A 27,893-nucleotide genomic window follows, 5' to 3' on the forward strand; every position below is an offset into this window, starting at 1 on the left:
CACTTTCCTACGGTCTTTTGTATTTCTTCTTCATAGTAGAAATATTGCTCCTCCCTCGCCCGTGGACGTAGGTCAATTTGACCGAACCACGTAAATCTTCTGTGTCTTTTATTTGCTTTGTTATCCGTCTTTATATGGTCGGTTTTACCGCCTAATTATTATATGGCTGGTATCTACCGCCTATCTATTATATGGTCGGTTATACCGCCCACTTTGTGCTAACTTGAGTTTGTCTATTTCCTGACCCGGTCCTAACAATTGAGATATGGTCTTAAACAATCAACAAAATCACCAAATCGCAAATAAAGAATAAAAGCTGTGAAAATTTTATCAGAAAACAGCAGCAATCCGAAATTTATAACTAAAGATTGAATCGTTGAAATCCGATCTTCACTGTTCACAACATAGAATTGATGTCCTCTACCATCAGTAAAAATTTCAGGCCAATCAGACGTCGTTTTCTATGTCAATACATCAATTTATCATAACTGCTCAAACCAGAAATTTGTTGAAATTTCTTTGCAGAATTTTGTGTGTTTTTCCCCATCTTTCTACTATGGGAATAAACCAAATTCGACCTATAAATAGGTAGGACAACTCCTTAATGGGCCTAGACAATTACCCATTAATTTTGGACTTTTACACGTGAGTTGGGAGCCAAAAACCCAACAATCATGTACAATTAAACATCGTGATTTAAGAGGCTCCAAATGGACAGCATCTAAGACAAAAAGAAATACTAAAAGCTGAGATATATAAATATTGGATGGTACATTGAGAATTGTGGTTTATTATGAGATGCAATGTGATTTGTTGGCCAAATCAAGGCAAGGGATTTGCCCTGAATAACCACCAAGGGGAAATAATAGTGAGTAAATTCAATATTTATGCTTCCTCAGTTTTCAGATAAAGTAGTAAAAACTCATACACAGCTCTAAATCAGCTTGACGGGAAAGGTCACAAAATAAAGTTACCCAAAAAAAAAAAAAAACAATTTTGACAGTTTTGACCAGCCTAACGTGTAAAAGCCCACTGAATTAAGTTAGGCAACGGCACGAATGAAAGAATATTGTTACTTTTAGAGAGTGGCAGAGTTACAAATTCTTGGGGATGGGCAGTACCCCACCTCAACTTTGAGAGATTTTGTTTTTGTTTTTTTTTTTTTGTAGAGGTTTGTAAATGTTTTATGTTAATTTCCATGCGTTCCCCTAAAATATTTGAAATTCTCTTTCTTATCTACTTTACTCTCATAAAATTTTTAAAATTTTCTTACATGCATTGCTTCCCTAAGCAGTTTAAAATTTACAAGTCATATGTTTCACAAGAACGTGGGATCTAGTCAAGATATATAAATTGATGTAAATCCGAAATTTTTTTTTTAACGTTTCCAAACCCTTTACTGCTATAGTATAATACTACATAGACATTCTCTGATCGTAAATTATTAGTACTACATTTCACATGGCAATAATAATTGACCCTTCTAACTTTAGAGTCCTGACTCTGCCATTATTTGTAGTCAAATATATATCTATGTAAGTTCAAAATGTTACGAGCTATATATATTACATGACTAGATAATTGTATAGCAAACAGGGACATTGTACAGGCTGTGACATTGACATTAAGCTGCATCATCTTACTCTGTTTCTTCAAGAGATACAGAGTCAACTGTTGACTCTTGGCAAGTACTACTATAGCTATTGCTCTGCACCAGCCGAGGGGAATCCGGAGGATAAAACAGAGGTTTTGGTGCCAACTGCAAGGCTGTGAGATCACCTTGTAGCATTTCCACAACTTCTCTCATTGAAGGCCGATCATCTGGCGTCATCTGTATACACCACAATGCAATCAAAATTAATTTTCTTGCAGTTCTGTTTTCATCTTCAGTTGCATTTTCAATTTCCAGGTTCTCTCCTTGGTCAAATTTGTCATATATCCATGAAGGGAAGTACATTTGGCTTGAATGCTCAGCATGTGCATTCAGGTTTCTCCTCCTTCCTACCAACTCCATAAGCAGCATTCCGAAGCTATATACATCAGCCTTGGATGAGACTTTTCCAACCCTTTTGTAGAACAATTCTGGAGCCATGTATCCTAATGTTCCTCTCACAGCACTTAGAATTACAGTATTATTTTGAACAGGATGTAATTTAGCCAGTCCAAAGTCAGAAACCTTTGGCGTGAAGTTTTCATCAAGTAAGATGTTGTGTGGCTTTATGTCAAAATGCAAAATTTGCATGCTGCAGCCTTGATGCAAGTATTCAATCCCTCGAGCTACACCCATGGCGATCTCGGTTGCCTTCTTCCAACTTAATGGATTTCCATCCAGACGTTTGGAGAAAATGAACTTTTCTAGGGATCCATTGGGCATGTAATCGTAGACGAGTGCATGCTTTGAGGCAGTTACACAAAACCCCACTAATCGCACCACATTAACGTGGTGAATTCTTCCAAGAGCTGCAACCTCATTGATGAATTCTTGGCCATTAGCTTTGGACTTGTTCAACATCTTGATTGCCACTAGTTCACCACTCCGCAATTTTGCTTTGTATACACAACCATAACCACCTTCTCCTAACTTTTCCTTAAAATTGTTGGTCATCTTCTTGATTTGTTTATAGGAGTACCTGATAGGGATCAAGTTGTTGCGACTTTGGAGATACTCTTCTATAGCATCATATACCGATAAATGCCTTCGTTGGCACTTATAGATGAGAAATGCAACTAGTAATATAGCACCAATAATTGCTCTTGCTCCAATGGCAAAACCTGCAATAGGGTCAAATGAAGAAGCTTACAATAATGAAGTACAGTTATAACTTATTTAATGCATTACAGTTCGAGAGCTTACCTACGAACGGGCCCAGACCACTAATGTATACTGCTAAACATTCTGCAACAAAAAGATATCATGATTAGCTTAAATCAAGTTTCCTTACAACATTACATGGAAGCCTGATTATCAGTAGAACGAGAGTATAAATGTCGTAATAGGGAGAGATTATATTGTAATCTTCCCACTCTGATCTTTTAATGGTTAAAGAAAAGAAAAAGTTTGAATTCCGAATTTGCATTAATTGTAACTTTGCTTAGTACCAACAATCGTAAGATAAAGGATATTATATATGTATGCCTGCGTTTTGCAATTTTCTATGTCCACAAAAGTTTGAGACGGGGTTCAGTTTTTTTAACATACTCTTACTTGTTTGTTTTTGGTGTATCTACAAATGTACCCAACATTTTTATAAAATTACCACATATCATAGTATTCAAATTCCCGGGCAAACTTATAAAATTAGTTCCAAGGCAAACTTATAAAATTAGTTGCTATGGAAATTTCCAATTTTTAAGGGTAAATTATTAATACCCCATAGTTTCATCTATTACCACATAATCCCCTAATGTTTCAAAATATTCAATTCATTTCCCATGATTTCATGTAAACTAGAAATTGAACGAAAAATGGTCTTTATAAGGTCATTAGTTAAAATGCCAACAATGCCCTTACTTAAATGTTAAATCAAACGATGACTTAACTACCTTCTATTAAATCATGGGAAAATTAGGTGGATAAATGTAAAAATTATAGGGATATAAAGTGGATATTTACGCAAATTATAGGAGAGTTAAATGGATATTATGATTTTATCATATGCACTTTTAAAGTATGTGTGGTCTAATCGTCGTAACTAATTATGCATTCTATCCATTTTCCATTTTTACATAAAACTGCATGGGTTATATGGCTATTTTGAAACCTTAGAAAGATCATCTAGCATTATGCAAAACTATAGGGGATCATATGTAATTTATCCAATCTTTTAATGGCCTGCCTTCATAGTCTGTGCAAAGGAAGACAGATAATTAGTTACTTTCCATTGCCAAGTATTTGCCACGAACTCAAGTTGGAATATAAATCAGTTTGAATGAAATTCAGGAGCTCAGAACAAATCAAAGGATGCACTTACTGAAAATTGACGCCTCGCATATGTTCATATAACCCCATTTAAGCTCAAAACCAGATGCCATGGCGTCATGGATGTCCTGGAAAGAAAGGTTGACATTCAGAGAGTGCTGAAACCGTGAAGTAATGATTTTGTGGATGGTACATGTCTCTTCGATATCAGATGCCACCAGATCCGAAGATTTACTGACCACTACATAACTGTAATTGCTCTGATAAGCAATTTCCTGATTGGAAAATTCCCTGGCGGTTAAACAAGGAGAGGTGTCTACATACATAGAAGAATGGACTGGTCTCTTACAAGTCACAAAAATCAACAGAAAAGCGTCAGAACCAGGGCTTAGAGGACTATATGAAAAGTCAAGAATTGAGTACAGTGGAACAGTGGAGCAGTTGTTCTTCACAACCCCAGGATCCATAATACGAATCGATTTTGAGTGCATGATCTTCCTGATGCTTTCTTCGGCTACATAATATTTGTTGGAGTTGGGTCCTAAGTACAGAACTGTGCGGTTGTGCTCGCAAGAGAGTCGAACATCAGACTCACCGCAGCTTTTAAAGTCAACGCCCTCAACTTGAAAAGGCCAACCGACATTAATGCGGATTTTCCCGCATATGAATTGGTGCTCACATTTGGGACCTTTCTCAAGGTTCGGAGAAGCTAAAAAAACAAAGATGAGGGCCAAGCAAACTGCAAACATGAAGACCAAGCAAACTGCAATGATACTCTTCAAACCCAGCATGGTGTCTGTTTGCAATGGTCAGAAGGACAAAGGAAAAGATAAATGAAGTTCTTAAGCACACTTTGACATAATTATTTCTTTGATTACATTTCTAAATTTAAATATTTGTTTATTCGTTAAGACGCTTCTATTTGCTTGCAGGATCTATCTTAACAATACTCACATTAGTAATGATTGTCTTGTTTGAATGACTTTAGGAACAGGTAGTCATTCAATAGAGGAAAAAAAAATATATTGAATAAAGCAAGTATTAATTTTGTATATATCGAGAATGTATACATTAGCAAGACTTGATGTATATCACATTATCTCAATTTGGAGTTGAATTGTAAACTATGCACATACAGAATATATTCAAACTTACTACTAATGTATATACCGACAATGTATAAATGATTTATTCTAATAAATAAAAATTTATATTTGACTCAAAAAATGATATATTAACTTTTTTTATGATAAAATACACATTGAAAATTAGTGCATTTTCATTTTTCAGTCCAAGAAAAAGTAACATGTGCAGCTTTGACCGAAATGCGTTTGAACCCATTTTCTGGGACGACGCACAGTACGGGGCCACGTGTGAATTTCTACCCTGTGACTGAGAATAGGAATGCCCGACTGAGTCAAAGTCGAATAGGAAAGCCCGACCGAGTCGAAGTCTATCTGTTACTAATTTCTAGTCTGTCCTTCCCATTTTATAAATTTGTTATATCGGCAGACTTGGTGATTTCCATGGACTCGAGTTTCCATGGACTCGTATGGAGTTACGTGCATTGTATGGGCTGTGGGCAGCAATAATTCCGGGATGGTTAAGTTCAATTGAACAGATAGGAAATCATTTCTTTAATACTGTAAATTAAGTATCGGAATATATTGGGGTAAGGTTGGATTGAGTAACAAATGGGAAGGGACGGTAAGTATGTTGTCCTCTATGTACAAAAAAAAAAAAATGCAATCACAGTACAAACTTAGAACATTAATCACCTCGTTTGGATTGTGAGTTTTTTGGATATTTATATAAATTTTACTGTAATTTACTTTAAGAATTGTAGAAAACTTTTTGTGTAGTTGGATCAATGTGTAAAAAAAAATTCTTTTTTCTTTTCTTCTTCTTTCTTTTTTTCCTCTTCTTTTCTCCCTCCTTCCTTTTCCCTCCATTCTTCCTCTCCACTGCCAGTACCCCACTCCCCCACCGCCTGCGCTTCCTTTTTTTTTTCCCCCAAGTACCAGGATCGATCGAAAGTTCAATTTTTTTTGAACTGTTCATTTTCAAATGATATCCACATTGATCACAAATATTCATTTTTTATTTAAAAATTTATTATAATTTAGTCCGTTACAATTTTCACATTGAACCCACAAATGCCTATATTTTTTAGTTACATCAAGATCATTAGAACTCTATCTCTCTCAACAGGGGACGTGGGCGAGGAGGTGGCAAGAGAGAGAGAAAGAAAGATACTGGTGCTAGTGGAGGTGGTGTCGGCCAACACCGGTGAAAAAGAAAGGAATAAAGGAAAAAAAATTTTATGTGTTTTAAGATATTTTGAGGTATGCATTTTATAAATTTTTAGAAGTTTTTTGAGATTCCTATAACTAATGGGTGTAAAAAACTTATCAAAGAAAAATTCACCAAAGACCTTGGGTACAAATAGGCCCATTATTTTACAACAACATCATAAATGGTACACACTCTGTTCCATTATATTATCAAACTTTATTTTTTTTTCCATCTCAAAATATATGTCACCCTCTATATATGGCAAATAGTTAAAATCCCACCTTCCACTCCTATCCTTCAATAACTTATTAGGAGCAAAATTGAGTGGGCCATCAATTTGCTTCAAATTTGTGCCGAGGAATCAATGCGTGAACAACACCAAGAATGAAACAAGAAGAATACGTAAATGATGCAGTAGCTCTTACTAATGGATTTTCACTGACATGTGCTTGTCAATAATTCGATGGAAGGTTAGGGATGTTGGGTTTTGAGAGTGCGGAAGAAGAAGACCACAACGGTTTGAAGGGCTAGTTTAGGGCGCCCACAATATTTTTCAACTGTTGCCATTGCTATGATGAATAACACAATCAAGGTGCACGGGTATGTGGTTAGATATACTAGCTATGCATTTCGTTTTGCCTTGACAGTATTGTTGAATGTTGAATTTGCTGGACTTTACCTGTTCTTAAAACTTTTGGGAGCTTTTGAGCCATGCATGAGCACATTATTCCTGTTTGCTCTATTTTTGTTTGATTGAGTGGGTATCACACATGGCATTGGCATTTTAGAACTTTCTATTTTATACATGTCGAGACCACATTTTGTAGAACTGGATGCATTTGAAATGATAAGGGCATTTAGGATCTATCTAACCTTTTTTTTTGCTTTCTACAAACCATGCCTTTATCTTGTCTCCCAATAGTGGACCAATTTGAGCTTTTATTCCTCTCCTTTGTTTTGATAGTTGTATTTGGTAACCCAAGACCTTTTTAGACTTCCTTGTTCACCCCTGTGTTGTTAAGGGATGTCTGAATTTCATCATTTGTGTGAGGCGGATATACCTAAAGTCGCAAGTGTTGTTAGAATAGCATTTGTATAATGCTATCTTTGTGCATCTGGAACAAAAAGGGGAAATATTGACAAAAAGCTGATGAGCAGAAGACTCTGTCTTTCAGGGCGTGCCCACACCTTGCAAGACGTCCTCTCCAAAAAAAAAAAAAAAACATCTCGTGAACAGAAGACTCTGACCTACAAGGCGTGCCCACGCCTTGCAAGCCACTTGTTAAAAAAAAAAAAAGGGACGAGTTTCGACTCTTGCGCAGTGAGTACAGCAAGTGAAACTGCCTTAATTAGTGAATTTCCTCTGATGAAGCATTGTGGTTATGTGGTGGATATCGGACATTCTCTTGATACATTATACCTTATCTTCACCTTCTTATCCCACCTTTTACCTAAACCCCATTACAACTCTATTAAAGTCCCTTTGATTTATGTATTTAGTTCACTTTTTAGTGGTGGAGATGTGATAAATGTGCAAGTCTATGGTAATTCCATTTCGTGATGTTGATTTGAGTGTTCCTAGTATTTACATATTCTCTTGAAGGTGACGTATAATATTATTTATATCCTTGGGCTAATTACCTGTCTGGTATTTTCTAATTTCGGCGATATTGTCGGGAATGCGGGATGTTTGTGTTAAATATAGACGACTATGATACCGTGGCTACCTTGATTGTGCTTCTGAGCTTCAAAATACTTGAGGACAAGCATTGTCTAGGTGTAGGGGGATTTGATAGAGCAATTATTTGGCACATTTTACACTGTTATTTTGTCCTAATTTTGGCTACTTACCGTGCAAAGTATTGTGATGTTGCTCATATTTCATATTTGTATGAATTGTAGGTGATTGGTGTAAAAAGTGTTTTCACGAGGCAAATTTTCAGAAGACTCTCTATTTCATGGCGTGCCCATACCAGAAACTGAAGAGTTACACCTAAAAGCCGGACCGCGGGACTGACAAAACAAGTGGAACATCAGGAAACCAAAAGTGGCCCACGTGGACCAGACACATGGGATTAAAACCCCAAAAGAGAAAAGCTTTGAAGAGGACTTTTTTGGGTGGACTTCTCCTGCGGCGGTTACTGGACATTGGCTTTGGTTTTCAAATATAGTATCAGATGTTTGCTTTTTTTTTGTTTTTTGTAGCATCAGACGCTTTTTCCCTTTTTTCTTCTCTTCAGTAGCAATTAGAATAGGCCAGACGTCTTTTTCCTTTTGACTTTTAACCCTTGCTCTGGACAATTCTGGTAATTAATTATATTTTAGCAAAAGGTTAGCCTTTTGCTTTGTAATTGCGCTCCAAAACGAAGGCGAAGTCAGGGTCTTCTCTGTTGTTTCTTCAATTAATTCACCTTCCCCAACTCTTCGGTAATTAATTGAATGAATTCAATTAAATCACGTGGGATTGACACGATGAGAAGCGGTTAATTTTCTCCTCTACCTAAACGTTGATGCGAGGGCGTAGTCCATAATATATGTGAGATCTAATCGAATCTTCATTATTTCTTTCAATTTGTTGCTATTCATGCGTTTCCTGAATTAATTGTTCATGGATATTTTATTAATTGAATATCAACGGGCGGATTTTTGATTTAATCTAATAGCCTACTGTCACATTAACTAAATTGAATCCGTAATTGTTCGTTTAGTTGATACCTAGTGGCAACCACCATAATTGGTTTTATGTTGGGGAAACGTAAGATCTGATTTAAATAAACCCTCTTAGCGTGTTTATTGGTCAGGGTTGGGTTCTTCTAGCTTTAATACAACTGAATAATTAAATTCCTACGGTCGTACCTAGGGTTGTTTTCTGGTTAGAGAAGCAGTCAATGATCGTACCTTAAGAACTTGTTGATAGTTATAACCAACCTAGTGATTGATGAATAAAATATCTTTGCATCGATGATCATTTAATTGGACCGTGTCTGAGCAGTTGATCCTTTGGGTAGAATTTTATTAATTGCTACTTTTAGTAACTTGTGCTTTGAGAATTAGTTTTGAATTTAGTTTGCTTTATTTTTATTCTTATTTTTTATTTGCCTCCCATTAAAAATCCCCCAATTTTGTTCTATTGACTTTGAAAGAAACAATTTCCTACCCGTTCCCTGTGGATTCGACCCTACTCACCGCTATACACAAAATTTATATTTTTCTTGAGTAGGTAATTATTATTGCACAGGTTCGACACCTGTCACCAATCATGTATATAAAACTTCTGAAACTAGATGACACTCCCGACACTTGTAAACGGACTGTTTGTCCATTCAACTATCGATACTTGCAAATAAACTGAAGAAGATTTATCGAAGGGATAAAAACCAAAGGGAAAAAATAATAGGGAGGGTAAACTGATTATTTTTCATGCTTCCTCGTTTTCCACAAAAAGAAAAAATAATCTCATACGCGGCTCTGGATCAGGTTGGCTCCCGAACAAGAAAATCAGCGACAAGAATAGGGTTGAACGATTATATAATATTCAGAATCTAAAAAAAAGAAAATATTCAGAAGCTAAGACAGCCAAAAGCAAATATCTTTCTTAACAGTTTTGAAGAGTCTAGCCTAGGAAAGCCAATGCATTAAGTTTGGTGCTGACACAATGACTTTTAATGTCACGGATGTCTACATAAGTTCAAAATGTTGCTCGAAAAATATTGATGAGATTTTAGATGACTAGATAATTGTGCAGAAAACAGGTATATTGCATACGCCTAGGATTTATGGTGGAAGGAGAAGAGCGAAGAAACGTATTCGCACAGGCACAATCAAATCTTGGAAAGCATTGACAACTTATAATATGTTACATATTACATAGTCAGTAAAATTGATATTTTTCGAAGTTAAATTGCAATTAGTTTATCAATTCAGATCATTGGCTGCTTTATCTACACTGTTTCATCCAGAGATATAGAGCTACGTAGGACAATTCTTTTGTAGCTATCGTAGTGTTAGGAAATTGGCTTGATATCTCTATATCTCTGGAGCCATGTATCCTAATGTTGCTCTCACAGCAATCAGACTGAAGTGTGATTTTATGTCAAAAAGGAACATTTGCATGCTGCAGCCTTGATGCAAGTATTCATCCCTCGAGCTACACCCATGGTGATCTCGATGGCTTTATTCCAACTTATTGGATTTCCATCTAGACCGTTGGAGGAAATGAAATTTTATAGCAATCCATTGGGCATGTAATCATAGACGAGTGCACGGTTTGAGGCAGTAACACAAAATCTCACTAATCGCATCGCAATAATGTGGTGAATTTTCCCGATAGTTGCAACCTCGTTGATGAATTCTTGACCATTAGCTTTGGACTTGCTCAATATCTTGATTGCTACTAGTCGACCACTGCACAATTTTCCTCTGTATACACAACCATAACCACCTACTCCTAACTTTTCCTTAAAATTGTTAGTCATCTTCTTGATTTGTTGGTAGGAGTGCCTGATAGGGATCAAGTTGTTGCGACTTTGGAGATACTCTTCTATACCGTCATACATCGATAAATGCCTCCGTTGGCACTTATAGGTGACAAGTATCTTGGATTCTGCTTGCTTGAAGATAAATGCTCCACATTCCAACTGATAGACTTTCTACGAAATATAAAGAAAGAGTAACGTCTAGACTACAGACTTTAGATTGGACTTGGTGGACTCCAAGGATGGAGGATTATAACGGAAAACAGGAGATTAAGACAGGATAAGACAATAACTTCACTTTGGCCTTGTTTCCTGCGGGGTAAAGTTGCAAAAGTTAGTCCCTTACTATGCTTCTTTGTCGAAAGTGAGTTATAAGTGGGGTTAAAAACAAAATATTCCTAAATCCATTACCGAAACTGAACATCATCCTCTGGTGAGTTGACGTAACAATTACAAATTAGTGGGGTTAAAGAAAAGAAATTTTATTAAGCTACCGTACTTAAAAGAAGCTCAAACGGTCTCCAAAAGGTTTCATCCATAGAAATAATGGATCGTGCAAGCAAACTGGAGAAGGTTTATCATGACAGTAGCTATGACAAAAATGGACAGTAGCTATGACGAAAAAGAATACTAAAAGCTGAGATATATAATTATTGGATGGTACATTGAGAATTGTGGTTTATTATGAGATGCAATATGACTTGTTGGCCAAATCAAGGCAAGGGATTTGCTCTGAATAACCACCAAGGGGAAATAAAAGGGAGTAAATTCAATATTTATGCTTCTTCAGTTTTTAGATAAAGAAAGTAAAAACTCATACACTGCTCTAAATCAGCTTGACTGGAAAGCAATGTTTTGAAAATCAGATCAGATCGGTCGGTTCAACCGGTTAAATCGCGAATCGGCCATGGTATCGGTCCGATTCTATACTATAGTTGACTTTGTCAGAAAATCGATCAAAACCGGTCAATCCCGTGAGAACCGGCGAACCGGTGATTTTCGATTTTTTAACTTTCTTCTTAATTTTTTTTAAGTTTTGCAAAACGCAACTACCAAGAATTCAACTCAGGACCTTTGTGATGAAAAACTAATGTAATAATCATTGTACCATTACATCTTATGAATTTTTTAAGATAAATCATTTATATAAAACAAACATCCATTTTTCTTTTCTCCATTTATTCTACAAAATCTCATTCTCTTATGACTCATTCTTTCTAATTTTCAACTCTTTTTCTCTCTTTTCTTTTCTTTTGTCACTCTCTTTTTAACCAAACATCTTTAGTTTTAATTTATTGATGTTTTCTTCCATCTTTTAATTTTATTTTTATCCATTAAATTGAAAAAAAATTAAAAAAGAATTATTTTTCTTAAACCCTAAAGACTAATTATTAAATGCCACAACCACTCATTTTATGTCATGTTTTGTTTCTTATCAAGTTTGCATTTCTATTTTTCGGTTCTCCTGACTTTCTTTAAACTCCAAACTTCTTTTTTTTTTTAATTGCAATTTCTAAATCCCAAAAACTTAAATTAAAATTTAAACTCACAATATCTAAATTCCCATATATGTGAATTTTGTATAATTTCAAAATATTGTGGTATATTTTGGATTGAATTTAAGATTATTTTTTGGTAAATATAATTGAGATTGAGATGAAATTTATTTGTTTCAACTTATAATTTAAAAAAATTACTTTTGAAAATCCAAGTTACTCGAAAATATTAAAATTTTTATTATATGAAGTTTTAAATGAGTTTATTGCATGTCTTATTTTGTGCACATATATATTTATATAAATTATTTTTTAAAAAATCATTGAACCAAAGTTGACCCGGTTCGACCGATTGAACCTTGACTTGAACATCTCACCGGTTCAATTAACGGTCCGAGTTTTAAAACATTGCTGGAAAGGTCACAAAATACAGGAACCAAAAAATACAATTTTGACAGTTTTGACCAGCCTAACGTGGAAAAGCCCACTGATTTAAGTTAGGCAACGGCACGAATGAATGAATACTGTGACTTTTGGTTAGCGGCGGAGTTACAATTTCTTGAGGATGAGCAGTACCGCACCTCAACTTTGAGAGTTTTTTTTTTCTTTTTTGTAGAGGTTTGTAAATGTTTTATGTTAATTTCCATGCGTTCCCCTAAAATATTTGAAATTCTCTTTCTTTTCTACTTTACTCCCATAAAATTTTTTAAATTTTCTTACATTCATTGCTTCCCTAAGCAGTTTAAAATTTACAAGTCCTATGTTTCACAAGAACGTGGGATCTAGTCAAGATATATACATTGATGTAAATCCGAAAATTTTTTTTGAACGTTTCCAAACCCTTTACTGCTATATTATAATACTATATAGACATTCTCTAATCGTAAATTATTGGTACTACATTTCACATGGCAATAATAATTGACCCTTCTAATTTTAGAGTCTTGACTCTGCCATTATTTATAGTCACACACACACACACACACACACACATATATATCTATGTAAGTTCAAAATGTTACGAGCTATATATATTACATGACTAGATGATTGCATAGCAAACAGGGACATTGCATAGGCAGTGACATTGACATTTATAAATTTAGATCATTAAGCTGCATCATCTTACTCTGTTTCTTCAAGTGATACAGACTCACCTGTTGACTCTTCGCGAGTACTACTATAGCTATTGCTCTGCACCAGCTGAGGGGAATCCGGAGGATAAAACAGAGGTTTTGGTGGCAACTGCAAGGCTGTGAGATCACCTTGTAGCATTTCCACCACTTCTCTCATTGAAGGCCGATCATCTGGCGTCATCTGTATACACCACAATGCAATCAAAATTAATTTTCTTGCAGTTCTGTTTTCATCTTCAGTTGCATCTTCAATTTCCAGGTTCTCTCCTTGGTCAAATTTGTCATATATCCATGAAGGGAAGTATATTTGACTTGAATGCTCAGCATGTGCATTAAGGTTTCTCCTCCTCCCTACCAACTCCATAAGTAACATTCCGAAGCTATATACATCAGCCTTGGATGAGACTTTTCCAACCCTTTTGTAGAACAATTCAGGAGCCATGTATCCTAACGTTCCTCTCACAGCAGTTAGACTTACAGTATTATTTTGAACAGGATGTAATTTAGCCAGTCCAAAGTCAGAAACCTTTGGCATGAAGTTTTCATCAAGTAAGATGTTGTGTGGCTTTATGTCAAAATGCAAAATTTGCATGCTGCAGCCTTGATGCAAGTATTCAATCCCTCGAGCTACACCCATGGCGATCTCGGCTGCCTTCTTCCAACTTAATGGATTTCCATCCAGACGTTCAGAGAAAATGAACTTTTCTAGGGATCCATTAGGCATGTAATCGTAGACGAGTGCATGCTTTGAGGCAGTTACACAAAACCCCACTAATCGCACCACATTAACGTGGTGAATTCTTCCAGGAGCTGCAACCTCATTGATGAATTCTTGACCATTAGCTTTGGACTTGTTCAACATCTTGATTGCCACTAGTTCACCACTACGCAATTTTGCTTTGTATACACAACCATAACCACCTTCTCCTAACTTTTCCTTAAAATTGTTGGTCATATTCTTGATTTGTTTATAGGAGTACCTGATAGGGATCAAGTTGTTGCGACTTTGGAGATACTCTTCTATAGCATCATATACCGATAAATGCCTTCGTTGGCACTTGTAGATGAGAAATGCAAGCAAGAGTATAATGCCAATAATTGCTCTTGGTAGAATAATGAAAGCTGTAATGGAGTCAAAGACGAAGCAGACAACGTATAACATAATTACGCGGTTTAACAGTATTTAATTCATTCATAAAGGAAAAGTTTGAAAGCTTACGTAGCAATTCGCCTGCCATCCTTCCCATCATTTTTACACATGCTGCATCCAAAAGGGAATCGTGATTACCAAGACAATTAGATTAGATAATAGTAGTAAAAGATTTTTGTTACAATTTTATCTATTACATTATCTCATTATGCTACCTATCCAATTTACACACGTCCCATGCAATAATGGATAAGAGTACAACGTTTAAAATGTCTCTCATGGTCAATTTATTTTGAGAAACTTGTCGATATATAAAGTAATCAAATATAGTGATGTGTAACAGAAAACCTCAAACTCAAAAATATCTTTAAAATATTAAAAAATATATATGTTTTTTTTACAATTGGAATATTAGTTTATTAATGAAATTTCAAAAAGGCCAAATGTGTCTCTAGTGTACAATGAGACTTGTGTTCCTAGGAAATGAAACTCAATTTAGACTGAATCCAGCGCGGGATCTTCTCTTTTCTTGTTTAACCTAGGAGTAAATCGCCACAACCCAAAAGTATAGTATTTCATCACTCCTCAAGAGTTCACCAAACTTTCCCTTCTATTTGTGCGAAATTTAGTTTAGAAATTTGTGCACTTTGTGTGCTTTTGTACTACATTCATCGATATAACAAAAACGTATACTTTATATACACTAACACTCTGCAAAAATGCCATAAAATACAAAAAAAAAAAAAGATTAAGAAAAACTGATGCTTAAGCTTTATGGTACGTCACATCTCTTCTCTCACCATTACCCTTCATTAACCCCACTATCCATATCTTCGTACCATTATAATTAGGGTTAATTCCACTTTGTCCCCCCAAACTTTGGACGATTATCCACTTAAGTCCCTAAACTTCAAAATGGGACACTTAAGTCCCTAAACTTCAAAATGGGACACTTAAGTCCCTAAACTTATAAATACCTCCCACTTAAGGAAAATTGTTAACAAATCCTGAATGCCGTTGGTGGTCGAAGTGTCCCATTTTATAAGGGTTTAGGGATTTAAGTGTCCCATTTTATAAGTTCAGGGACTTAAGTGGGAGGTATTTATAAGTTTAGGGACTTAAGTGTCCCATTTTGAAGTTTAGGGACTTAAGTGGATAATCGTCCAAAGTTTGGGGGGACAAAGTGGAATTAACCCTTATAATTAGCCCATCTCTTCCTTCCCCCTCCCACACCTACCACCTCTTTCCTCCTCCCTTACCTCTCTGGTCTCGACCTTTCCCCCTCTATTTTCCCCATTGCGACGCTGCCCCCTAGGTTGCAGGGTGAGGGGGAAAAGAGAGGAGGGATCGGAAGAAAGAGGTACCAGCGGAAGGAGGGCAAAGAGAAGGCAGCAAGGAGATATTGGGGGTGAGGGAGAAAGGCGGTGAAGGGGCCGTGGAAGGTGGTGGTGGCTAGCGGGAAAACGGAGGTGTTCTCCTAAAAATAAAATAAGAACCCTAAAAATATATTTAAATTATAGTAATTATCTATAAGTAGTAATTTTTACTCTAGAAGTTGCATTGACAATAATTGTATTTGAACGGTATTGGTGCTTATTGGATAAGTATGAGTGGATTTCTAAGAAGTAATATTAAATTGTTTACACCAAAACAGGGTATGGCGGTTCTATAAACTATAAATATATGCTCAAAGTCAACAAATTGCTTATTTTAATTGCTATGATTGACTAATGTCCATATCAGTTGATTTTGGAGACATGAATTATCCTTTATTTTCTAATTCTCTAAATAGTAGAAAAGCAAGGGGAGTGTTTGGATAGAGATTATTCAAAATAATATTTAGAATAAATATTGTAATAATTTTTATTATGTGATATACGTAAAATAAAAAGATAGTTATAAATGTAAAAACGCGATTGAAAAAGTATAGATTTGCCCATTTATTCTCATAATTCTAAGTTCCACGAAAGTATCTGAGCTTCATCACTGCACCATCAGATCCCTATATGGGCATTGGGTGCAATTGTTCCTTGTACAAAAGACAAAACTAATTAGCATAAATCACCAATCATCTCTTTGTGGTTTTGAACATTATTTCATGATCCCTCTAACATTTGAAAATATACTCATAACACACCTTATAATTCTATATAAATTAAAAAAAAAATGGACAGAAAGCATCTCACAACGATTGCCTCAAACATGTGATGAAATTTGAAAACTGATTTAAAACCCCTATGATTTTTCATCTATATATTACACACACACACACACACACACATATATATATATATGTATATTGACATATATGATTTTACATATATATACATAATTATGCTATCGCTTTATTTAGCACTTACATAAGGATAATCCTAACATTTTAACTAACAACATTAAGAATGTTGCTTTTTGCCAAACTTCACTTTACCTACAACTACAGGACGTTTACATGGAGGTTGTGAAATGTTAGACGATCATGTGAGATAATATGAGAAACTGCAAGAGATCAGTAATAATTTACCCAACTAATTATCACAATACAAGCTGGAATATGAATCGGTTTGAGATTGAGGACTAATATGAACAATTAAATTAATGATGCACTTACTGGGAATTGATCTCTTACACATGTCGAAATATCTCCCATATTCAAGCTCAAAACCAGATGCCATGGCGTCATGGATGTCCTTGAAGGAAATATTCCTTGTGCTATCAATAAGAAAGTGCTGAAATCGTGAATACATGACTTTGTGTATGGTACACGTCTCCTCAATATCAGATGCCACCAGATCACTAGCTCTTTTGCCAACTACAACATAACTATAATTGCTTTCCAATTCTTTGGCAGTTACACAAGGAGCAGTGCCGACGTATAGAGGAGCTACAACTGGTTTCTTGCAAGTCACCATCACAAATAGCACTTGATTATCAGCATAATGCGGGCCTAAATAACTATGATAAAAATAAGGATAAACATTTGAGTAAAGTGGAATGGTGGAGCAGTTGTTCTTCTGCAGCTCAGGATCGATTACGCGAATCGAATATAAGGGGCTTTCATGTTTGCCGTGGATGCTTTCCTCAGCTACATAATATTTATGGGAGTTGGGTCCTAAGTACAAAACAGTACGATTGCGCTCGCAAGACAGTCGAACATCAGGGTCACCACAGCCTCGAGGATCGCCCTCTACTCCAAGAGGGTATCTGACTTTAATGAGGATTTTCCCGCACCTGAATTGGTGCTGGCATCTCAGAGAAACAGTCTCAACAACCATGGTGAGGGAAAAACAAACTGCAGCGAAAAACTTCAGAGGAAGCATGGTGACCATCCGCAATTATCTTAAGAAGGAAAAAGAAGAGACTTTATGAGTTTCAAAGATGAATTAAAACTTTGTTAATCCAAGTCACTTAGTAGTTAAATTCAGTAACAGTGTCGGCAATTTACTTGGTCAACAATGGCAATACTCGGCTTTGAAAAGTCTATCTGTTCCAATAAAACATATAGATGGAATGGAAATGGATTCTTGCTCAATAGAAAAAAAGGTATGAAAATGAAGTTCCTGCATTACACTTTGACCTAGTTTTTTCTTTGATTAAATGAATAAAGATAAAGATTTGGTCATCTAATTAAGATGCTTCTATTTGTGGAATTTATATTCACATCACCCAATTAGTAATAATTATTTTAATTTTCTCATTACTAGCTAATTAAACTGATATTTTCAAAAGAATAAAAGTTGATATTTGAAGACCAAAAAAAAAAAAATCAATCTATCTAGTAAAACATCATCCCTCATCTTAATGATAAAATACTCATCATGATTTGAGTAGTATTTATCAGAACTTTCCATACTTTTGCCCAGATTTCAAATCAGATTATCATTTTCAAATTCTACTTTTGTGATATCGCATCCTTCAAGTCAATTAAACGTAGTCCAAAACAACTCAAAAGTCGGATTGTGTTGTAAAACTAACAAAATAAATCACTATAATATCAAGTGAAATATTGGAGATATTAGAGAAAGAAGTAGAGAAATAGAGAGTGATTATCTTATTATTTCAACTAATACAAAAGTCCTCACAAAGGGTGTCAATGTACCTCTATATATAGGTACTACAAGATTAAAGGTACATTAATCCTATTAAACACCTACTACTACAAGAATATGAAAAAACCTATGAAACGGTTTCTCCACTACATGAATAGATTTATGGATTGTAACTTCTATATATAATGTAGCCATAAATCATGAATTAATTCTCTTGGGAATACAAAGGGACATCCACATTTTAGTTGTTTCATAACACTCCCCTTGGATGTCTATTACATAAAGAATATGCCTCGTTAAAACCTTACTAGGAAAAAATCCATCAGGACAAAAACCCTAGTGAAGGAAAAAGAGTACCCTATTTCTGTGTATTAATTTCTCCCCGTGATGCAAATATGATTTGAGATCTTTTAATCGTCGCATTCCAATATGCTTCACCAATTGCACTGAGATATGGTACTTCAGGATCAAGTATCTCTCCATCTTCCTCTTGCGGTCTAAAAGAATCCTTATTAGGATCTAATGATCTGACAACCATTGGAGTACTTAATGTATGTGCCTTATCCATATAAAACCGCTTTAATACCTTCCGGGTATAAGCAGTTTGGTGGACAAAAATTTCATTTTTCAAATGCTCAATTTGTAAATCAAGGTAGAATTTTGTTTTTCCAAAATTCTTGATCTCAAAATCCTTCTTCAAATATTCAACATTATTTTGAATTTCTTCAGGAGTTCCAATCAAATTTAGATCATCAACATATACAGCAATTATCACAAAATTTGATCCATTTTTCTTGATAAAAACACATGGACATATTGGATCATTGATATAACCTTCTTTAGTTAGACATTCATTGAGGCGGTTATATCACATACGTCCAGGTTGTTTGAGGCCATACAAAGACCTTTGTAATTTAATAGAATAAATATCTTTAGAATTTGATTTGCATGCTTCAGGCATGTTGAATCCTTCGGGGATTCTCATATAAATATCAATTTCAAGATTTCCATATAAATATGCAGTAACAATGTCCATTAGACGCATATCTAATTTTTCATGTACTGCAAAACTCATAAGATATCTAAATGTGATAGCATCTACTACAGGTGAATACGTTTCATCATAATCAAATCCAGACCTTTGTGAAAATTCTTGAGCTACAAGTCTTGCTTTATATCTCACAATTTCTTTTTTCTCATTTCTTTTTATCACAAATACCCATTTATATCTTACTGGCTTTACACCTTCAGGTGTTTGGACTACAAGTCCAAAACTTTTCTTTTAACCAGTGAGTCTAATTCAGATTGGATCACATCTTTCCATTTTGGCCAATCATTTCTATACCGACATTCATCAGTCGATTTAGATTCATAATCCTCATCAACTTCTATAATATCAAGTGCTACATTTTATTAGGCTCCAATTAAATTTTCTATGATTTCATTCTCTTCAGGAGTTGGCTCTTCGGGAGCGACCTCTTCAAGAGGTTGAATTTTGTCATGACATTTATTTAATCTCCGGAGTTATTCGAAATCAATTTATACCTTATTTAGGTAGGCCGGCCTTAAATTTATTTATAGCACTTGTGCATGTCCTTCAGGGACATCAATTTTAACCAGAGTATTTCCTGCAGGAATAGTTGATTTAATGACTCTTCTGGAGTCGATAAATACAACTTTCTACAAATGAAGAATTTCTTGAACTTCTAGTTCACATTATTTTGTATGAAGATCGAGAAAATTCAATTTTTCAGGTGATTTTCTTTCGGTTGATTTTTTCCTTCCCCTAATGTCAGGAATCGTAGTTCATCTGAACAAATAAATCATTCAATAGATCACTTATCAATATTTTACGATATTTAATCGTAAAAGGTGATTCATACCCGACATAAATTTTAAATTTTTTTTTAAAGTCATATATAATATAAATGGGGTATGTATAAATACTTGTCGGCTCTTAAATATTCTCACTTTTGTCAAATCATATATCCATTGAGATCAGTAAACTTCTGGTTTACTGCAGGTGATAATTATAAATCAAATGAGAATGAAGACAACTATATCGATAACCATTTCTCTCTCAAATGGTTATTATGATATAATTAACCTTTATCTCATTTGATTTCTAAGCATGATCTCTATTATTGTCTCATTTAGTATCTCAATTTGATATCCATTTCAACGGATATTCAAATTCAATAAATTTTTCAAGACATGGTAAAAAGTAGTGCTTTATTTATGATAAACTTTTCTCCTACAGGGAGAAATATAGTAGTGGCTCTTCTGGAGCTTTCAATCACTTAAACACTACAACTGATTGTGTTTATCTTTCTCATTGGAATATAGTGTATATAGTAGCACTTATTAATGAGACACATATCATTGTCACCATAATTCTTATGAGATAAATATCATCACCATAATCCTTTGATCCCAAATATTTAACATCCATTTCTTCTTCAGGAAGAAAAGTCAATTACTATCATAAATTAAATCAAGCATCATACACCTTCAGGGTGTTTAAAGAAATTGGCCATGTGAAGATACTATTATAATTTTGATTCCTCATATGTACTTCGAGACATTTATCTTCAGGATCCTTACTTTCTTGTCCTCATCATTATTATCCCACTTCAAGTGGTAATTTTTTCTCTTGTCATGGTAAAATATATATTTACCAAAATCATAGTCATGGCAGCAACCATAACTAATAAATTGAAATTTAGTCGCATTCACTTCTGGAAATGGACAAGAACTAGTATGTAATAAGTACAAAATACTTCTCAAATTTTCTCTCAATATTGCTACTACAAGAGCATATTTGAGAAATATGTAGAGAATATTATTTTCAACTAAGAAATAATTCTAAACATAGCAGAATTATGTACTTGCAACCATAAGTAGATTGATCATACCAGGCTTTGAAATAATGACCATCTTTTTCTTTAAGTATTTCAAAGAACAAATGGATCTTCAAGCATAATTAATTTTCTATAATAGCATTTCCAAAACTCAATGCATCAGAATATAAGTATTTATAACAAATAATTCGAAAGATAAATAAGTAGAATTAAAAGATGAAATATTACCTCAAAGACGTCAAAGAGTATATGTTCTTGTTTAGTAGTTGCTCAATAGTAGACACTTGTATTTTGCAATCATTCAAAGGTTAACCTTAATAAATTGAAATAAATTTATAGGTTAGAAATTTACCTCAATAAATAGACAGATGTTGGCGAAAAAAAAAACATGAGCAGAATCTCATATTTCACTTTTACTCAAGGTAAAGCCTCCGTTTTCACCTTTTGCTCAAAAGTAGAGACTCGTGCTGATAACGTGTTGTAAAACTAATAAAATAAACCACTGTAATATCAAGTGAAATATTGGAGATATTAGAGAAAGAAGTAGAGAAATAGAGAGTGATTATCTTATTATTTCAACTAATACAAAAGTCCTCACAAAGGGTGTCAATGTACCTCTATATATAGGTACTACAAGATTAAAGGTACATTAATCCTATTAAACACCCACTACTACAAGAATATGAAGAAACCTATGAAACAGTTTCTCCACTACATGAATAGATTTATGGATTGTAACTTCTATATATAATGTAGCCATAAATCATGAATTAATTCTCTTGGGAATACAAAGGGACATCCACATTTTAATTGTTTCATAACGGATTGTTTTTCTAAGGGTGAATTTTAAAACATCTATTATTCTCAAGAACACAAAAATTTCAGGCATGTAATTGGAGTCTTGCAAAATGGTGGCAGTAAGATTCACATCAAGTTGTTTTTTTTTTTTTTTTTTTAACATTGCGTCAGAAAATGTCTACTAATTAGCAATCCGAAATATTCCATGAATTATTGGTACCAAACAATTAAACGTTGGTAGGTTATACTTCCACATCATGAACAGCAGTCCAGGGTGGTGGTCTCCGGTGACAACCGGTCAGCTGGCCTCCCCGGTCAAAATATTATGCCACATTTTCTCGAGAGTGACATGATTGGGGCCTACTTTGGCAAATTCACTCTCCAAAAATATAGAATCGTGTTTTTTTTTTTCAATGATAGATAGACTAAATGTACAAAAACACAAATATGTGGATTCCACCTGTTTGTCCCACGGTACACCTGTACATTCGGTCTACAACAGACCCTCTCTCCTTCTCTCTCTATAGTGCCAGCTGAAATGAAGTCAATATATTATATCCCTTATTTCTTTTTGACTTGGTAATGGCCAATCAAGTTGAAATTATACAATAAATTGCAATTGGTGTAATTTGGAAAGTCTATCAGATCAATTCTCAGTAACAGGGGTTGAACATTGACATTTTTGGAAAGCTTTTACAACTTATAGATGTGTAACAGGCTCCGACATTGACATTTTTCAAAGTTAGAATTGAACAAATTTATAAATTTAGATCATTAAACTGCATCATTTTACTCTGTTTCTTCAAGAGATACAGACTCACATAGGGGCCCTGTTGACTCTTCGCAAGTACTACTATAGCTATTGCTCTGCACCAGCCGAGGGGAATCCGGAGGATAAAACAGAGGTTTTGGTGGCAACCGCAAGGCTGTGAGATCACCTTGTAGCATTTCCACCACTTCTCTCATTGAAGGCCGATCATCTGGCGTCATCTGTATACACCACAATGCAATCAAAATTAATTTTCTTGCAGTTCTGTTTTCATCTTCAGTTGCATCTTCAATTTCCAGGTTCTCTCCTTGGTCAAATTTGTCATATATCGATGAAGGGAAGTACATTTGGCTTGAATGCTCAGCATGTGCATTAAGGTTTCTCCTCCTTCCTACCAACTCCATAAGTAGCATTCCGAAGCTATATACATCAGCCTTGGACGAGACTTTTCCAACCCTTTTGTAGAACAATTCTGGAGCCATGTATCCTAATGTTCCTCTCACAGCAGTTAGACTTACAGTATTATTTTGAACAGGATGCAATTTAGCCAGTCCAAAGTCAGAAACCTTTGGCGTGAAGTTTTCATCAAGTAAGATGTTGTGTGGCTTTATGTCAAAATGCAAAATTTGCATGCTGCAGCCTTGATGCAAGTATTCAATCCCTCGAGCTACACCCATGGCGATCTCGGTTGCCTTCTTCCAACTTAATGGATTTCCATCCAGACGTTTGGAGAAAATGAACTTTTCTAGGGATCCATTGGGCATGTAATCGTAGACGAGTGCATGCTTTGAGGCAGTTACACAAAACCCCACTAATCGCACCACATTAACGTGGTGAATTCTTCCAAGAGCTGCAACCTCATTGATGAATTCTTGGCCATTAGCTTTGGACTTGTTCAACATCTTGATTGCCACTAGTTCACCACTCCGCAATTTTGCTTTGTATACACAACCATAACCACCTTCTCCTAACTTTTCCTTAAAATTGTTGGTCATCTTCTTGATTTGTTTATAGGAGTACCTGATAGGGATCAAGTTGTTGCGACTTTGGAGATACTCTTCTATAGCATCATATACCGATAAATGCCTTCGTTGGCACTTATAGATGAGAAATGCAACTAGTAATATAGCACCAATAATTGCTCTTGCTCCAATGGCAAAACCTGCAATAGGGTCAAATGAAGAAGCTTACAATAATGAAGTACAGTTATAACTTATTTAATGCATTACAGTTCGAGAGCTTACCTACGAACGGGCCCAGACCACTAATGTATACTGCTAAACATTCTGCAACAAAAAGATATCATGATTAGCTTAAATCAAGTTTCCTTACAACATTACATGGAAGCCTGATTATCAGTAGAACGAGAGTATAAATGTCGTAATAGGGAGAGATTATATTGTAATCTTCCCACTCTGATCTTTTAATGGTTAAAGAAAAGAAAAAGTTTGAATTCCGAATTTGCATTAATTGTAACTTTGCTTAGTACCAACAATCGTAAGATAAAGGATATTATATATGTATGCCTGCGTTTTGCAATTTTCTATGTCCACAAAAGTTTGAGACGGGGTTCAGTTTTTTTAACATACTCTTACTTGTTTGTTTTTGGTGTATCTACAAATGTACCCAACATTTTTATAAAATTACCACATATCATAGTATTCAAATTCCCGGGCAAACTTATAAAATTAGCTCCCGGGCAAGCTTATAAAATTAGTTGCTATGGAAATTTCCAATTTTTAAGGGTAAATTATTAATACCCCCATAGTTTCATCTATTACCACATAATCCCCTAATGTTTCAAAATATTCAATTCATCTCCCATGATTTCATGTAACTAGAAATTGAATGAAAAATGGTCTTTATAAGGTCATTAGTTAAAATGCCAACAATGCCCTTACTTAAATGTTAAATCAAACGATGACTTAACTACCTTCTATTAAAACATGGGAAAATTAGGTGGATAAATGTAAAAATTATAGGGATATAAAGTGGATATTTACGCAAATTATAGGAGAGTTAAATGGATATTATGATTTTATCATATGCACTTTTAAAGTATGTGTGGTCTAATCGTCATAACTGATAATGCATTCTGTCCATTTTCCATTTTTACATAAAATTACATGGGTTATATGGCTATTTTGAAACCTTGGAAAGATCATCTAGCATTATGCAAAACTATAGGGGGTTATATTTAATTTATCCAATCTTTTAATGGCCTGCTTTCATAGTCTTTCATAGTCTGTGCAAAGGAAGACAAATAATTAGTTACTTTCCATTGCCAACTATTTGCCACGAACTCAAGTTGGAATATAAATCAGTTTGAATGAAATTCAGGAGCTCAGAACAAATCAAAGGATGCACTTACTGAAAATTGACCCCTCGCATATGTTCATATAACCCCATTTAAGCTCAAAACCAGATGCCATGGCGTCATGGATGTCCTGGAAAGAAAGGTTGACATTCAGAGAGTGCTGAAACCGTGAAGTAATGATTTTGTGGATGGTACATGTCTCTTCGATATCAGATGCCACCAGATCCGAAGATTTACTGACCACTACATAACTGTAATTGCTCTGATAAGCAATTTCCTGATTGGAAAATTCCCTGGCGGTTAAACAAGGAGAGGTGTCTACATACATAGAAGAATGGACTGGTCTCTTACAAGTCACAAAAATCAATTGAAAAGCGTCAGAACCAGGGCCTAGAGGACTATAAGAAAAGTCAAGAATTGAGTAAAGTGGAACGGTGGAGCAGTTGTTCTTCACAACCCCAGGATCCATAATACGAATCGATTTTGAATGCATGATCTGCCTGATGCTTTCTTCGGCTACATAATATTTGTTGGAGTTGGGTCCTAAGTACAGAACTGTGCGGTTGTGCTCGCAAGAGAGTCGAACATCAGACTCACCGCAGCTTTTAAAGTCAACGCCCTCAACTTGAAAAGGGCAACCGACATTAATGCGGATTTTCCCGCATATGAATTGGTGCTCACATTTGGGACCTTTCTCAAGGTTCGGAGAAGCTAAAAAAACAAAGATGAGGGCCAAGCAAACGGCAAACATGAGGACCAAGCAAACTGCAACGATACTCTTCAAACCCAGCATGGTGTCTGTTTGCAATGGTCAGAAGGACAAAGGAAAAGATAAATGAAGTTCTTAAGCACACTTTGACATTATTATTTCTTTGATTACATTTCTAAATTTAAATATTTGTTTATTCGTTAAGACGCTTCTATTTGCTTGCAGGATCTATCTTCACAATACTCACATTAGTAATGATTGTCTTGTTTGAATGACTTTAGAACAGGTAGTCATTCAATAGAGGAAAAAAAAATATATTGAATAAAGCAAGTATTAATTTTGTATATATCGAGAATGTATACATGACAGGATGTCGAGTCTGTACAATAATAATAATAATAACCTAAATACTACTAAAAGCAGTCAATAATTAATCCTAAATACTGGAGCAGGAATTCTAGGTGTGCAATGGATTACTTGATTTACCTTGTTCCCGAAGAGTTTGCTTAATCCGATATACCAGAATTAATTAATTGACAAAAATTACTGAATAGTAGACAGTGGCAAGTAGGGTCGTCTCCTCAGGGACTGGGGATATTTGTCTACTTTAAATTCCAATTGGTAAGGGGGGATTTCACCGGAATGAAACTAAAAATAATTAAACAATTCAACTAAAAATGAATAATTAACTAGCACGAATATAGCAGGAATTAAATCAAGAATAAATAAATTCTAGCCAAGGATACAACTACTCCGACACAGTCCATTTATCCGATCATTGATGCAAGAGATGTTCACTTAATTTATTAATAGACTAGTTATAGTCGCCGATGAACTCTAACGACCAATTTTTCCTTAATTTATTGATAACCAAGGTACGACCATTGATCCCTCCTAATCAAAAAATACTCCTAGGTACGACCGTAGGAATTATTTTCCAATTGCATTAATAACTAGAAAAACCTAACCCTAATCAATAACACGCTACGAGGGTTATTTAAATTAGATTGCACGTTCCCCTAATGTGTAAACACATCAGTTGCCACTAATATTAATCAATCAAACAATTACGGATTTAATTGACTAATTTGGCACGAGATTAATAAATCACATTGAACATCGGACCCTTGACATCCAATTAATAAAATAATCCCATCAAAATTCAAGTAGATAACATGCAAATATTAATAAATTAAGGAACGCGTGAAAACTAATTAGATCTCACAGATTTTCGGGACTGCGCCGTCGAGTTGATTCTTGACTAGATGGAAGGCTTAGCCATGCCGCATAAATAAATCTCTACGCAAATTAATTGATTGCAAAGGCATTGCGTTTTTTTACCAGAAAACAAGGAATAAAAGATGTTTTTCCCGTTGGGGAATATTGTCGAACAGTTGGCATGTGCCTGACCAAGGGAAAGGAAAAGAAAAACTAAAACTAAGACTATCCTAAGAGCTAGTGATCAGAGCCGCCCCCGTCTCTGTATGTTTTTCTCCCTATATAGCCCCCAAAATGACTAAAGCTTCTTATCCCTTTATTCTCCGTGGTTCCCGCTGCATAAGTCAACCAAGAGTACCAAAGGGCCAGGCCCTACTCCATGCTTCTTCAACCAAAGAAACGGAAATCCATTTCTTTCCCCTTTGTGGGCCAGGTCCATGGGACTTTTTTGAAGTCTCCCACTTATGGAGCAAGTCCCTTCTTTTTTTGTAATTTTTTGCTCCAATCCATGAAATTAATTCCAGATACCAAATATAAGTAGATATTAATAATTAAAACAATATTTGGCAGGAATAAAAGGAAAAATTAGTAATAAAATTGCTAGCAAATAATACCCTATCAATTCCCCCCACACTTGAATCATGCTTGCCCTCAAGCATGGGGACAATTCAACTCAACAATGGCTAACTCTCATGTTATCTATT

General features: G+C 35.0%; 4 protein-coding genes across 4 annotated transcripts; all 4 read right to left on the minus strand.

Annotated features, from left to right (window-relative positions):
• Nucleotides 1–1,474: 1,474 nt before the first annotated feature.
• On the minus strand, nucleotides 1,475–4,541 carry LOC113775969 (rust resistance kinase Lr10-like). Its single transcript, XM_027321033.1, has 3 exons — nucleotides 3,972–4,541; nucleotides 2,855–2,896; nucleotides 1,475–2,772 (listed from the first exon to the last, which is right to left on the minus strand). The coding sequence occupies exons 1-3, from the start codon at nucleotides 4,408–4,410 to the stop codon at nucleotides 1,640–1,642; spliced, it is 1,614 nt and encodes a 537-aa protein (XP_027176834.1). The 5' UTR covers nucleotides 4,411–4,541; the 3' UTR covers nucleotides 1,475–1,639.
• An 8,681-nt stretch (nucleotides 4,542–13,222) lies between these two features.
• LOC113776259 (rust resistance kinase Lr10-like) lies at nucleotides 13,223–14,291 on the minus strand. Its single transcript, XM_027321376.1, has one exon. The coding sequence runs from the start codon at nucleotides 14,274–14,276 to the stop codon at nucleotides 13,311–13,313; it is 966 nt and encodes a 321-aa protein (XP_027177177.1). The 5' UTR covers nucleotides 14,277–14,291; the 3' UTR covers nucleotides 13,223–13,310.
• A 2,614-nt stretch (nucleotides 14,292–16,905) lies between these two features.
• On the minus strand, nucleotides 16,906–17,797 carry LOC113774384. Its single transcript, XM_027318927.1, has 2 exons — nucleotides 17,080–17,797; nucleotides 16,906–16,967 (listed from the first exon to the last, which is right to left on the minus strand). Exons 1-2 carry the CDS (start codon nucleotides 17,795–17,797, stop codon nucleotides 16,906–16,908), a joined length of 780 nt encoding a protein of 259 aa, XP_027174728.1.
• Nucleotides 17,798–22,965: 5,168 nt separating this feature from the next.
• LOC113774385 (rust resistance kinase Lr10-like) lies at nucleotides 22,966–25,903 on the minus strand. Its single transcript, XM_027318928.1, has 3 exons — nucleotides 25,317–25,903; nucleotides 24,190–24,231; nucleotides 22,966–24,107 (listed from the first exon to the last, which is right to left on the minus strand). Exons 1-3 carry the CDS (start codon nucleotides 25,753–25,755, stop codon nucleotides 22,966–22,968), a joined length of 1,623 nt encoding a protein of 540 aa, XP_027174729.1. The 5' UTR covers nucleotides 25,756–25,903.
• Between the last annotated feature and the right edge of the window lie 1,990 nt (nucleotides 25,904–27,893).

Source organism: Coffea eugenioides, chromosome 6, assembly GCF_003713205.1.
Source record: "Coffea eugenioides isolate CCC68of chromosome 6, Ceug_1.0, whole genome shotgun sequence".
Lineage (NCBI taxonomy): Eukaryota > Viridiplantae > Streptophyta > Magnoliopsida > Gentianales > Rubiaceae > Coffea > Coffea eugenioides.